At 46.3% G+C, this 14,910-nt stretch overlaps 1 protein-coding gene across 50 annotated transcripts in view; it reads right to left on the minus strand.

Moving 5' to 3' along the window:
* Positions 1-14,910, minus strand: part of Cacna1c (calcium voltage-gated channel subunit alpha1 C) — a 625,112-nt gene that overhangs the window by 550,053 nt on the left and 60,149 nt on the right. For all 50 annotated transcript variants that reach the window (XM_078015416.1, XM_078015421.1, XM_078015414.1 and 47 more), the window contains exons 2-3: positions 13,790-14,106; positions 9,491-9,595 (exon numbers count right to left, since the gene is read on the minus strand). In XM_078015416.1, coding sequence (XP_077871542.1) covers positions 9,491-9,595; positions 13,790-14,106 — 422 coding nt within the window. The remainder of the gene's footprint in view (positions 1-9,490; positions 9,596-13,789; positions 14,107-14,910) is intronic.

Consider the following 14,910-nt stretch of genomic DNA (forward strand, 5'->3'; position numbering starts at 1 on the left):
TTACAAGTTGTAGGGCACTGCTAAAGGGACTAGCCAATAGCTACACTCAGCCATGCAACAGTTAAAACAGACCCAGTGAGAAAACCAGAAGTTCCTGAATGAACTCTCAGCAGGGGGCTACCTGTGTGAAGGGATGGGCTGGCTCCAGGCCAAGGGCAAAGTCAAGCATCCCTCCAGCCTCCTTTCCCAGGCCTCAACTGCCCCGCCAGGCTCCAGCCCTCAGCAGCCAGCAGGTTATAACCACACCGCTCACCATCCATCTTGGAAAGGTCAGAAACTAAATTTGGAACTTGGCTTTTGGTTCTTTTACATCTCTATGTTATCTGGAGGCTGAGGGAAAAGGTTCACAAAGGAACGTACCAGAAGAATAGAGTAAACATTTCAGAAGCAGAGTACATCTGTCTACTTTTAATTATATTGGTATCAGTTATCATGATAACACCTTTATGTAGAAACATAAATTTATAAACATATAAATGGCACTTTCTGCTTTCAGAGTATTTCCATCATTTCTATACATACTCTCATTTGAACCTGCTGTGATTCACTGAGTTATTTTCTTTATTACTATCTTTATTTCATAGCTGAGTAATATAAAATCCAGGAAAGTAAAGCGACGAGGCCTTAATGCTAGTCAGTGGCAGAACTAGAACTAGACCCCAAGACTAGTTCAACGCTGCTTTCTTGCTGTCCTTCACAGGCCCAGTTGTTTATGGCTCACTCCATAAAAAGGGCATGGTGTAATCCTTTTCCATTATAAAAGGTCTAGAGGTGGTTACTGTTGGGCGCCACTAAAGTCTGCCATATCTGAAGCTCCGGGCCCTGCCACCAGACAGGTGTCGACTGGAGTCTCAAGAAGATCCCTAATTCACATGCAGGCCCACATAGCTCTTAGGAACTGCTTCCAGTGACTCTGTCCACAAGAAGGATTATTCTGGTCCTCACCTTGTCCCAGGAAGTTGGGCTGATTCTGGGTCGCACTCACCCCAACCAGAGATTCTCAACTACTTAGGAGAATTTCAAGGGCTCCATGGAGTTGAGGAACTCAGCTAATATGAATCATTGGTCTCTAGGAAAACAGGGCCTCAAAGTCAAGTTCACCTTTTTGGTAGCAGTGGATAAAACATACGTCCTCCTTGTTTAACCCCCATGTTTCCTGGGTGGGAAAGGAAGGGCTCCACAGTCATGCCCCTAAGATGCTTTAAAGATGACTATAACTGCTGCTCTCCTTTGCACCCCTTGGTAGAGAAACAACCACATAAAGGGCATACACGCCAGCTGAGGACTCCAGAACTAAAGTGCTGTATTCCACGCAAACACCCCCTGTCCCAGACCCCAGGGAGGCCACACAGCACAGCAGTGAAGAGCAGAGACGTAGGAATCTCACACCTGGGCCCTTCTCAGCTCTGCTGCTTCAGAGCTGAGTGACCTTGAATAAGTTCACTTCCCTGTGCCTCTTTCTCATCTTTAAAATGGAATGTCTATGATAAATATGCACCATTATTATATATCAATTAAAATGTAACTAACTAAATAAAAGTCCGGTTAAAATTATAGTAGAGGTCCTGTGGAGTTGTTGAAAAGACTAAATGGCTTAACACACTGTAATGTACTTAGAACAGTGCCAGCAATGGGTTGACATTACTGTTGCTATTATTATTAGTCAGAAGGCATGAATCCAACAACTTCCATCATATGGAAACCAGTGAGAAGAAGGAAATAAAGAGGAGAAAAGGGCTTCCAAGAAGCCCAAATCAATGTTATAAAATCCACAAGGTAAAGCTAATACACTTTATTCATACATGAGTCCCTTGATCAGAATTGATTTACTCTTACCAGAACAGACCAGGTTATCTACTCTCCTAGCCCACTGGAGAGAGGAGCAGCAAGTTAAAAGAGTGGGTGCTGGAGCAGGTAGACAGCCCAACAGGGTGGGGTATGAAAACAATGTCGAAAACCTTTCTTAGATCCTAGCATTCTGGGAGCCTTTGGGGGTTCCCTTTTCTCCTGGTGGCTGTGTGGTATTATTGCCAGTCCAATAATTGAATCCTAATGATTGTGCACTTCTCAAAAAAGGGTGATATATGCTTAGTACTTTTCTTCTAAGGATCCAGGGATTTCTATTTTATATTCTAGAAAGAGTTTCTTCAAATATATTTATGTGCCGAGGAGTTTGGTATAGGAAAGGGGTTTCATTACATAAGAAGTGAATTTTATATGGAGAATTTTCCCCCCAGGATGAATAAAGACGGGTAAAAATGGAGCAAGAGGTGTCACCATATTTAGACTTCAAAGCATCACCTCTTCTCCCATCCATCAGCAAACACAGAGCAGACAATGCCTCCTCCTCTCTCTGAAATATTTAGTGGATAAATACTGAGTCAAACAATTGCCCCAGGCACCCTGAGGGTTTATGACCATTAGATTAGGCACAAGTCTATCCAGGAGCTTGCCATCTGATTTGAAATGTCATGTTCCTGATGAGGCAGAGCCGTGATCCTGGCTGGCCTCCTTTCCTGCTCTGGCCTGGCAATGTGCTCTGTCCTTTCTAATGATGGTGCTGGTGCTGGGGACAAGAGTTTTGTCTGTGGTTTTGAACCTCTGCATTCTACACAGCAGCCATTCGCAAGAGGTGTTCTGAGGAACGCACTCCTACCCTCTCTGCCTGACCTAGGGAGACACGGTGCACTTTAAACACCCAGGGAGGAAGCTACAACCTAGGTTAAGAACACAGCTATGGAAACCACAATGCATCTACACACGCTGTCCTCACATCTTGGCTACCTCTCACAGGGCAAAACATTTCCATTCTCTGAGTTTCACATTCTCATCTAGAAAATGGGATAACAATTATATTCATTTCACAACATTATTGTGATGTTTAAAAGCATTAATCCACACAACGCTTTTAGGAACTCAACTATAGGTGTTGCAGACTCATCAGCTATGCCTGTTGCCACTGTGTTAAAAAAACCTGGAGATGGAGTTGAGGCTAGGACTGAGCAGTAGAGCACCTGCCTAACATGCCCAAGTCCCTGGGTTCCATCCCCAGCACCGCAAAAATATAAAGGAGGCTTAGAGAAGTCTTTATTTAAAGTTATTATAACTTTACTTCAGTCAACTCAGATTTTATTGAATTTATTTTGTGACAGAACCATTTTTTTATTTGTTGGTTTGTTTGAAAATACCTGCTAACATTGCCACAGAGTGTTTCATCTTTGAAACATGTTCACATCTGCCTCATCAGGTTCTCACAGCAACCCTACACACTCCAGAAAATAGAGAAAAGAGCCCAAGCTGGGGTTTCACACAGGCCTGAGTTCAAAGTCCAGCTGTGCCACTCACTCACTTACCAAGTCACTTTACTTCTTGGAGATTTCATTTCCTCATCTGAAATAAAAGGACAATGCCTAGCAGCCTGCATTCATTCACCTAGTCATTCACTCAACAGATATTTATCAAGAGCTGGACAGGTGCCTGATACTGGTCAAAACACTGGAGATACTGCCATGAATAAGATGGATAAATTCTCCACCCTCCAGGAAACAAATAAATATAGTACAGTTTATTTGGAGAGGGGTATTTAAAATAGTATATACAAAGCCCTGGCACCTAATGAGACTCAATGAAGGTATATTATGATTAAGCAGGTATTACTACTCTCACTGGTCAGAGGAGATGCAAACAGAAGGTTAAGTGACTGACCAGGGCCACACAGTTCAGGTCTCTCTTCCTAGGTCAATGCCTGCAATCCTGGCTCCAGCGCAGCTTTAAGACACACGCTAGTCCTGGTTCCACTCAGACCAGATTATTCGGAATTCCTAAGGGGAGACCTCACTCAGTAGAGGCTCTTTCTCAATGCACTGGTCCAAGCTAATTCTCTCACCCCAAAACAGTCTCTCTGTTTCTGTCTTCAGCACCCTGTGGCCCCCTCATTGCTCAGCGCAGGAGAGGTTGTTTGTACGTGATTCAGGAACTACGTGGCTTATTACCCGCGATCATCTACTAATATGTTTCATAACCCCAGTGTATCTGCAAAGCGTGTGTCTGGTGCATTAGGATGACACACACAAGATAGCAATAATAAACCCCATTTTTGTTACGATCATTATTGTTGATGCATGAAAGCCCCACAAAGACTTCTCACTCGCAGGCAAATGCGACAATAAAAGAAATCACAGCTCACTGCACAAAGAGGAGTGAAAGTCAAAGGGGCAGTTTTTTTCAGTCACTTCTCAGCGCCTGCCCCTCTCAGAGCTTGGGAGGGAGGACCCAGACTCATGTCAGAACTTGAGAGTTCAAATGAGGGACCCCACATGTCTTCAACCCAGCATTGCCTAGGAATTGAGAGGAAGGGAGGTGACCTTGGCTTTACAGTGCCTCTGACACGCCCTGGATCCCTGAGCTAACTAGCTAGAAGGCAAGAAAAAAAAAAAAAAAGCCCTGTGAGGAATGCAGTCCCCACAGGCCCCCCAGGGCTCTCCCCTGAGGGGGGCTCCTCTTCCACCATTAATGGAGCTCTACTTGCTTCCCCTTGTAATCAGAAAATAAAGATGAGCCACCCACAGACACACACCAATCCTGCTGGATTTGAGTTGCCAGGAAACGGAGATCTGGTGTCCTCTTGCACCCTTGTGAGACAAAAGCTATCCTGAAAGACATTGATGCTGATGTACCTACAGGGACCCCAGGAGGAGAGTGGCTTTCAGTCTCTGGTCTGAGTTCTAAGGGACAGCGTGCATTTGCCTGTGCCAGGCACAGCTCTACACATTTCACACATTAATCTTCACAACCAGGTTATGGTGCTATCTTGCCTCAATTTCACAGTGACACATTAGTACATCTGACGTCCCAAGTTTCTTCTAGTCTAGCTCCAGCCCCTGGGCAAGACAACTCTCCTCTCACAGCCCCCAAACCATTGCTTTTCTGGCCTCTTCCCTTCTCCCCGCTTCCACCAAAAGCCTGGCTCTTGCTACATAAAGTACATAACACTGTTCTTTGCACAAGGTTAAATGCCAGATATATTCTCTCAATATTCCAACGCCAGCCAAGTCTTTGTGGACTTCAGGATTTGCAGAGTACTGGGAGTTTTCCATGCACAATAGGTTCTCTCTGTTGGCAGAGGCTATTCAACAGGCACATACAATTTACCTACCGAGCAACAGCTATTGACAGAACAAGTTTATGGTTGCCATATTGTAAATGATGGCTTATGGAGTAGCTGGCATTGCCAGTACCAGGTCTGAGAATAATCCAGAAGAGAACTTCATGTCACAGACCAGCTCAGGTTTCAGTATGCTTCACCAGCATGATGAAAAGATAACGAAGATAATGGATTTGGGAGCAGAAGTATATATTAAATGGTGCATAAGACTTTTATTTAAATAATGAGAGAAAGATCTTAAAAATAAAACTCTATTCTGGAATACTTTTCAACTCTTGAAAAGGAAAGAAAGCAAAGCATTAGAAAAAATGAAGTAGGGATTAAATGCAGCGGGTGGGAGAAAGCAAAGAGTTCAGGAAAGAATGGAAGGGAACTGACGACGGATTTGTGAGAGAAACTGAGAGCAGGAGCAAGCACAGATGTGCATTTACAAATCCTGTGACGGGCAAGCGTGCTTTGCTAAATAGACTGCTCTTCAACCCAATAGAGTGGGAAACCTCTTGGCAGTTGACGTATGTCATCTTTCTGTTTGGATCCTAGAAAGAGCTTGTGGGTAGACAGAGCAGACTGTGGAGAGAGCTGAAGGTGGATCCACTCAGACTAGGGAGAACATTCTAGATCACTGCTCTCAAACAGCAGTGCATAGGCCCCTGCATCTGAACCACCAGGGGAGCTTGTGCCAAACACCGGGACCCACTCCAGATTCATGGCATCAGACTCTCTGGGTCAGGGCTGGGAACATGCATATGACCCAGTTCACCACAGGATTTTCATGCCTCAGAGTCTGAGAACCACTGATACAGGTGCATCACTGTCTCTCTTTTGTTACTGCTCAGAGGCAGGACTCCAAAATGGCAATTCTTTATTAAACTAAGAAAAAAGAAGGGCCAGTGTTGTGGCTCTGTGGTAGAGTGCTTGCCTAGCATGAGTGAGGCACTGGGTTCGATCCCTGGCACCACATAAAATAAATAAATAAATAAACAAATAAAATAAAGGTATATGTCCATCTACAACTAAAAAAAAAATTAAGAAGAAAAAAAGTATGACACTAATGGGGAAATTCTCCAGTTTCACTTTGGAAGTACTAAATCATGTAAGGAGTCAGTCCGGCATGACGAGTGGAATACTTCAGTCGTCAGCACACAGTCATTAGGTACCTCTGATTTCCTAGACCAGGCAAGGCTACACACTCGGATCAGCAGCCTCTTCAAAGCTCAGCACACTCCTCAGAGTCAGATTGTCAGCCTTGAGTTGTCATAAAGTCCAGCTTTTGACCTCCTGACTGGTCCCCTTTTTCGTATTTTTAAACTGTTTCCTTAGCTTCAAAGACTTCACTCTCTGAACTTCCCCCTCCTACTTCTCAGACCAAACTGCCCCCACATCCTTTCTTGGGTCTTTCTTCTCCACCCTCTCTGTAAACACTGCTCTCCAGGGCCCAGCTTGGCCTTCGGCTCCTCCTGCCCTCTGCCCTACGGCAGGCGCTCTGGTCCATGCCCACGGCCTCTCTCTCTTCCCATTCTCTCATTACCCCCTAGTCTACAGCCTCATCCCAAACTGTCTCCCGAGCTCCACGCCTGCCAACTACCCATTGGACCTTCCCCTAGACATCACCATCGTACACTCCGGGGGCTCTTCACCTAACAAATCCCCAGTCATATCCATGATGCCTTGACTCTTAAATGTGACCTTCCCCTGAAGTCCTTCTCCTTGCTAATGCCACCTGGCCACCCATGTCACCATGCTGGGACTCAGCCCTCTCCTTTGCCCACGATATAGGGATGGTCACAAGTGCAGGCAAGTTCACCTTCTAAATCCACCACCCTCTCCGTCCCTATCGTCACTATCATCTGAACTTTGGCAAAGTTTCCTTTTTTCTTCATAGTGAGGCTCCAACTGAGCTGCTCAGCCCTTCTTGCTATAAGAATTCTCTCCTGCTCTTCAGGGGCTCCTCATCATTGGAAGTTAAATCCAGCTGTTGGCATAGACCATGAAGCCGCCATCACCTGGCTCTTCTCCTTCATTCAAAATCAGCACCCCATCCTTCAGAGTATGACCACAGGTCCTTTGCACATGTGCATACTCCAGCCCAAAAACACCTCTTTGGGCCTGGAAATCACCTCTTGTAAGTCCTTTCACTATTTGCAAACATGTTCTTATGTTTATCTTTCCTATCAGTCACAGACAGGGTCTACCTCTTGACATATTCCAAATTCAGTGCCCGGCTCCAGGAGAATCTCAGGCCATCATGAAGGTCCAGGCAAAAGGTGATTCAGGTTTGGGTTGGGCTGAGGACAGTGAAGATGATAGCAGTAATAAGACCCCACACTCACAGTACCCAGTGCTCAGCCCTGACCGCAGCCCTGGTCCACAGCTGATGTGGACTTTTTCTTTTTTGTTGGTTTTCTGGGTGGATTTCTGAATCCTCCATGGCTACTGCCTCACTCCACCATGCAGTCCATGGCACTGGCTACCCCAGAGAAGGTATGACCCCATGGAATTCACAGAGTGATGAGTCAAATCCACAGTTTTATTGAGATGTCATTCACATAAAAACCCCCATCCTAAGTCACTGATTCAATGATATTGTGTGAAGTTCTAGTTTTAGAACACATCCATTGCTCCATGGTAGGATTTAAGAGAAACTACAATATGTCCAGCATCTTCTATGCCCAGCCACCTCCAGAATAAGTCCAACCTTGACCCCTGGTTCCCGCCCACAGCCCCTCCACCTCCTGGAGGCACAAGGTTGACAGGTCTCCGCCAACCCAGGGCTTCTCTCTGGGCATCCTCCCAAGTGGTCCTACTAATCCTCCTGGGAGCTGTGGGATGGATGACCATCTCTGAGATCTAAGATACACCAAACTCCTCTGCCCACAAAGTACCCCAAAACTTCACTGGAGTAAAAACAAGACCTGGATTCTATTTGTAACCAGGCCTCTTTTTGAAGTTGCAGATTAAGTGTTATGCTGCAGAGGGATTCTGGAAGGACCCTGGGATGGGAGGGAGGTGGACACAGAGAAGAAACAGAACAAACAGAAGGAGCTCCTGCTTTGGGGAGACTGTTCAGCTTGTTCTTATTTTGACATGGGGACAATTTCTTGCCTGTTAAGAGACAAGGTCATGCCTCAGATGGCTGCACGGACTGCCACTGATGGTCTGTCATGTCATCACTCGGCACTCACTGCCCAGCTCAGGAACCTTTGGAACGTGTCCTTACCACACAACCCCACACCCATCCAGAAGCCCAGCAGCCCCCCACACACTGAATGCTCTAACCCATATGGGTCTGCAACTAGCTGCAAAAGCATGCATCAGATTTACTTTCCAAAGGGTCCAAGGGACATGTCAAAGGTTCTAAGACAAAAGAACCATCCCCCAGATAGCGTCAGCAGACAGCAACGATGGAAAGGAGACTCTATCACCCTCCTGCTTCTTCTGAAAGCCATCGCATCCGACAGTCAAGTCTCAGTCACTTGAGGAAGGTGCTGGCAACAGAGGAAGGATGGTGGCTCTGGGGACCAAACACTGCTTTGGGGGACTCATATGAAAAGTTATGCTGTCTTGCAGGGGCAGAGAGACAATATTGTTCTACATGCCCATCACAAAGGCATCCCAAAGTGGCCCAGTTTCACCAACCACATTCCAGAGCGCTTTTCCTCACATGCCCAGACGGAGCAAAGGCCTTTGTAATGACTTCGTGCTCAGCCAAAAGTAAACACACTCTCCACTTTTTCCATGGACAAAACCTAACCCCAAGTTGCCAGCACTGGCCTCTCCACAATCCAAATGGAAAGCCTCCTTTCCCAAGAAAATAAAACCTTTTTAACTCAATAATACATCTTGGCTGCAAAAGCAAACTTTCCTGAAAGCTTCCTAGAAATTATTTATCATGCAATCACATAGCGAGGCTGCAGATCGCCTGAGCAAATCCTACCAATAGAACAAAGGCACTCAAAATACACAGGACAAATGATCCAGGAATAAATGCTCACTCCAGCACACCTGCAATTGCAACTTAGGCAGCACATTTTATAACACACACAGGATCCGCCACACACATACACACACACACACACACACACACACACACACACACACACACACACAGTTCGCTGCCTCCTAATTGGAATATTCTTTCTGAAAACAGGCTGTGATAAGACAGGTGCTGATTTGAATAAAGAGCAAAATGGCATTCCAGATCTGAGCTCGGCAGCGCTTTGGTACATGTCAAATGCACATCTCACTCCTCTCGCACATTCCAACTCGAATCCATGTGATCCAACTTCAGTTCTCCTCCGAGTAGTAAGAAATGACTTGAGGACTTACCAGGTTGGAATTGGTGGCATTGGAATCATCTTCTGGAAAGGGAATATAGATTGCTAAGGCCACACAATTGGCAAAAATAGTCAGTAAAATAATTATTTCAAATGGTCTGAGGAAGGGAGTTAAGGAAATTAACACTGCAGCGAGCCCAAGTGAAACAAATATACATCTCTCTATTTTTTTTAAATGAATCAAAGATTGGTAAGAATTTTGTTTAAACAATGCATTCCAAGCCCCTTGTATTCTGAAAAGAAACATATGCCTTTTTAAGTGCTTCTAGTGGGGCCCCGCCAAAATTTTTCCTAATATGTCAAAAGCAGTGGAGGCCAGTCGCGTGCCAGAGTAAACACAGATTTCTAAAAACTTTTTTCCCCTTCTTTTATTTATTTAGATTGCATTTGACTTCATTTTCCCTCATGTGGACTTGGAGTGGCTTTTACAGGCTGTACCTGCCCCCAGGCAGGGCTCCCTGGATCCCCGTTTCCACGTGGCTTCTGCACTGCCACCAGGAGACCTGATCGCACCTGGGAAGGACAGCAGTGGAGTGGGATTTTAAGACAAAGTGACATTTCATGGTTTTCATTAAAATCTGGAGAATTTACTTTTTAATCTTTGAAAGTGAAAAGTGGTTTTCTTCCTCCCCTCTCCCCCTCCCCCTCCTTCTCCTTCTTCTTCTCCTCTTTCATTTTCTGACAGATTCCAGAGAACCTAGAGCCCATCTGGGGTGAGGGGCTCAGGACCCCCCAGAATGTGGCAGGATGTGTGCTGCGTGTTTAAAGAAGGGCAGCCATCTCCCCTTTGGGGACACCCCTGGTTCTGCAGAGGCCCTGCCTCCGGTAAGCAAGGCTGCAGTTGCTGGTCCTCCCAACTTCTCCATCAACGGTGCTGGTCTCTAGAGGGACAGCCCAGAGTTCACTCACCAGTAACAGAACACACTGAGGTTCCCAGTCCCTGACTTCTTCATCAAAACACAGGACAGGGTACACCCTCTAGAGACAAATGAGCTCATAGGATAATACCCTTCCAATGAGCCCACCCCACCACACCCCACCCAAGGCCAGAAAAGGAAGCTCCACAGGAAGGGCCCAACTTGTGCTCTTCTATCTCCACTCCTACCAGCCCGGTCCCTTCTGCCAACCTTCAGCCTCATTCAGAGTCTAACAGGAGAAAGAGAAGGGGATGGAAATCGCTGGGTGAAAGAACCAGTTTAATTCTCCCGGGGAAATCTCTACTCACAAAGGTAACAAATTTTGAAGTAGGAAAAGAGCTTAGGAATGATCTGGTCCAAACCTCTGAGGCCAGAGAGCCCAAGAAACTTTCCCAAGGTTCCCTAACAGATTAATGACCAGGCAGGACTAGAACCCATATTTCCTGCCCACCAGTGCAGTACTCACCCCCTGTCACACACAGCCTGTGTGTGACTGTGTACCCAGGCAGCCTTGGACCAGGGTCACAGAATGCTGGAAGTGGGAGGAATCTCAGTGATTATCTGGTGGCAGAACCCCTCAGCCCTAAAGGAGAGCTCAGGGTCCCTTTAGCCAGCACGCCTCCTTCAAGGTGCCTTTTTTTTTTTTTTTTTTTGCATGTGTGCCTTGATATTAAAAGGTGGCATGCAGTGGACCTGTCCAACTTCCCCACTTAACAGATGTGGACAGTAAAACAACTGTTCGAGATTCCAACCTGGCAAAGAACAGAGCCAGGGCCACAACCCAGATCCACTCACTCATCTCTGACCTCATGCTGCCCTTGAGTTGACCAAGGAGTCAGTGGTGATATAGGGGGTCCAGATGCCAGGGTGGGTATGGTGACAGTGAGAACAGGAGCTACTCCATGCTAGGCACTGGTCTAACTGCACCCCACAAACACCCAGCATAGAAAGCACAGCTGTCACTCCCATTGTTAAGGGAGGAAACGAGAAACAGAAAGGTACATGTTAACTTGTCCAAAGTCACAGAGCTGGTGGTAGAATGGGATCTAGTCTGGCTCTAGACTCTGAATTTGTGAGGGCTCCTCTACACTGATCTCGCCGGTGGTACCCTAGAGCATTTTCATGACGTCAGTCCTTCCAGCTTTCCTACTGCAGCACCTCTTCCTACCCAGACCCTTTCCCACCTGCTTAGGAGAGTGACACTCGCCCTAGGGGCTGGTCAGTTTCATTCTCATCATCTGCTACCCTGTGCTCTTCTCTCCAGGACAAGAGCCCAAGAAGGCAGCTGAGCCAGACTTCCTGTGCCTCCATTCATCAAATAGCAACTGGCTGCCTCCACCCCCGTGGGGATACCTGAGCTTGGGATGTTTCAAGTGCTGCCAGTTCTACCTCCTGCCCCTGCTTAGGCTATCCATCCATCATGCTCTGCTAAGATCATTGGCTAATGTTGGAAGTAAGGCTGTGTAAAGAAACCAATCAGGAAGATAAGAAGAGCCATCAGCTGAAAAGCAGAGGAGAACCCAGGTAAGCCCTGGGTACACTGCACGTCACCCTGGGAGGGCCAGGTCATTTTTTAAACTGCATTCTTAATGACAGCATCAGATTCCACCTTTTCCTAGCTCCTTAGCTGTCCAGCTATCCTTCCTTGGCAGTCTAGGAACGCCACCCATGAAGCAAAAAGGCCCACATCACCTCCTCCAGGTGGGAAGCACATTCCCCAGGGAGGATGACTGCCACACCCGTGCAGTGAGTGTTCAGGCTGCTGACCCAGGCCCCGCTATGTCCCAGCAGAGCTGGACTGCACCCCCTGAACATCCACCCAGGTACTCATCTAGTCCCTACCTGTGCCTGACCTGCAGGAGCCCTCAGTTCTCCCACTCCATGGTTCTGCCTCAAACTGCTCTGGAAGCAGCCTATGGCTGACCACACCCCCCTCCCATTCACTCATCATACTACATCACTCAGGTCTGACCTGGCAATTCTGCAGCAGCCCCTTCATTTACATTGCGTTCTTTTGAAGTTACTTTTTACTTGAAAAGGCTTAAGCATGCATAGAATGAATATTGCTTACTCTAAAGAAACTTTCTTCTATCCCCAGATCATTTTCTTCTACCTTCTGACCACTACCCAAGATTTTTAAATCTTTCCCTAAAAACTTACTAATGAAACCTAACACCCCTATCCTGAGCATTGAGAAATATGGTGGCCCTCCCAAACAAATTCTTACTGCAAAAATGCCAAATATTAAGACCCAACGTACCACAAAAAAAAAAAAAAAAAGACCCAGGGTTCAAATCCCATCTGATACTGAGCATATGACCCTGGAGAATCTTTCACGGGACTCATTTCATCACTAGGGAAAATTAGAGGTAGACCTGTAAATCTCTAAGATTTTTTTTCTAATCTCCACAACTCCATGACACTTAGATATTAAGAGCCTTGTAATTCCACGGTGACAGCCCAATCCTTGGAGCTATGATCTCTGAAGAACCCATTCATTGGTTTCTATGTGTACAGAAGAACTCTGTGTTTTAAACTCCAGACCAACTGTAACTACTTTAGAATAACCTGGAGAATTTTTTTAAGAATGCCTGGGTAGAGCTCAGGCATCTAAAGTTTGCTAAAACTTTCTACAGAATTCTAACATGCTACCAAGGCTGAGAGCCACTGCTCCCAGGCCCTGGAGCCGAAAAACCAGTCCATGGATGGCTACATTCTTATATCTCCTGGGCTGCTTCATCCTTGAGAGAGGTGAGGTCATGAAACTACCCCAGTACAGTAACAAAGGAGGGAACAAAGGTTGTGAAGTAACCCATGATGACTACTAACACAATCACCTGAGTGGATCCCCAGGCAAGCTCAGCCATGTAAGTGTTTCAGATATGGGATTTTTTTGGATTTGGGAATATTTGCATTCACATAATGAGAAAGTATGGGAAGGGGATCCAAGTCTAAACACAAAATTCATCTATGATTCACATGTATCTCATAGTGTGAAGGTAATTTTTACAGTGTTTTTACTGAGCCTGTATTTGCACTACTATCCATCACATGAAGAAGGTGTGGAAGCTTCTACTTGTGGCATCGTGTTTCAGATTTTGGAGCAATTCAGATTTCAGATTTTGGATTAGGGACGTTCGAGCCATATACGGGGGGGAAATATTAAAACCTAGGCATCGTGAACCTTGTCCCCAGGATCCTGATTCATTGAGTCTAGGACAGGGCCTCTAACTGCATTTTCACAGGCCTCACTGATGCAGACCCATGAATCAGCTGTAGGCACAGCACCGTCTACAGACTGCTAAGCCCCAGAGGGCTGGCCTCTAGGACACAAGTCCCAAAAGCACCCTTCCCAGGCCAAAGCACAAAGGATATTTCCATTCGACGATGCTTATACATGCTCTCCGGATGGGGTTCTTCAGGGTCAGACAGAGCAGGGCACGGGGTGGCCGCGTGGCAGTTGTGCCACTCTGTTTTTTGGGTTTCCCATACTGCTGCCGTTTCCGCTGCGTGGAGCTGACTGTGGAGATGGTCGCATTGCCAGCACTGCCCATCAGCTTGGCCTGCCGGGCTGCATCGATGGCTGCTTGCCAAGACAGGGCTGCCCCTGGGGTGGGGATGTGCTCAGGGGCGAGCCCCGCAGCTGCGTTGGCATTCATGTTGGCTGAGCGCGGGCTCCCATAGTTGGAACCTGCAGCAAAAGAGGAAAGAGGATAACAGTCACTAGAGTGAAAATGGGCGCACCTGGGACACAGATTCACATTTTTAAAAAAATTTCATTTCAAGCTATTGCATAAAATTGGGAGGTGACACATGAAAACACTAGTGTGATGTGCTAAGAAACCACCAGGAAATTGGTTCTAGGCTGAGTTTGGTCTAGTTCAGCTGGGTGACCTTGAACGTGTGGCTCCCTTCCCTGATCTCACCGCCTCATTTGAGGCAGACAAGAGACGTGCCTACTATAGAATTCGTGAACCTCAGCAGCACTGTACTAGTTAGAAAAGGAAGGTGCATTGGAAGATAGAACACAATGCAATGCATAAATTCCAACACATTTGTAAGAACAACTCACAAACAAAAGGATATTCTTCAAACAGAACAGAATGGTTGTTTAAGGAAGAAAATCAGAGTAAGATGCGGGGATAAGAATGAATGAAGAATGAATGCATGAGTGAGTGAGCATCACATAAATTCATAACAAATATGCATTGAAGAATGTAATTCACTTAGCTCTCTGCACCTGAGTTCCAGAACCAAAACTAAATACAATAAAACGAGGGGACTGGACTCAAGTTAAATTCACATTCAGTGCTACAGCTTAGATCTTAAATGTCCCCCCAAAGACCTGTGTTAAAGGCTTGGCCTGCAGGGAGATGTTACTGGGGTTTGTGGATCCTTTGAAGTAGGGCCTAGCAGGAGGTTTTTGGGTCACTGGGGGCATGTCCTTGAACAGGACTCTGGGACCCTAGTCTCTTCCTCTTCCCTTTTTATTCCT

This window comes from Ictidomys tridecemlineatus, chromosome 6, assembly GCF_052094955.1.
Source record: "Ictidomys tridecemlineatus isolate mIctTri1 chromosome 6, mIctTri1.hap1, whole genome shotgun sequence".
NCBI lineage: Eukaryota > Metazoa > Chordata > Mammalia > Rodentia > Sciuridae > Ictidomys > Ictidomys tridecemlineatus.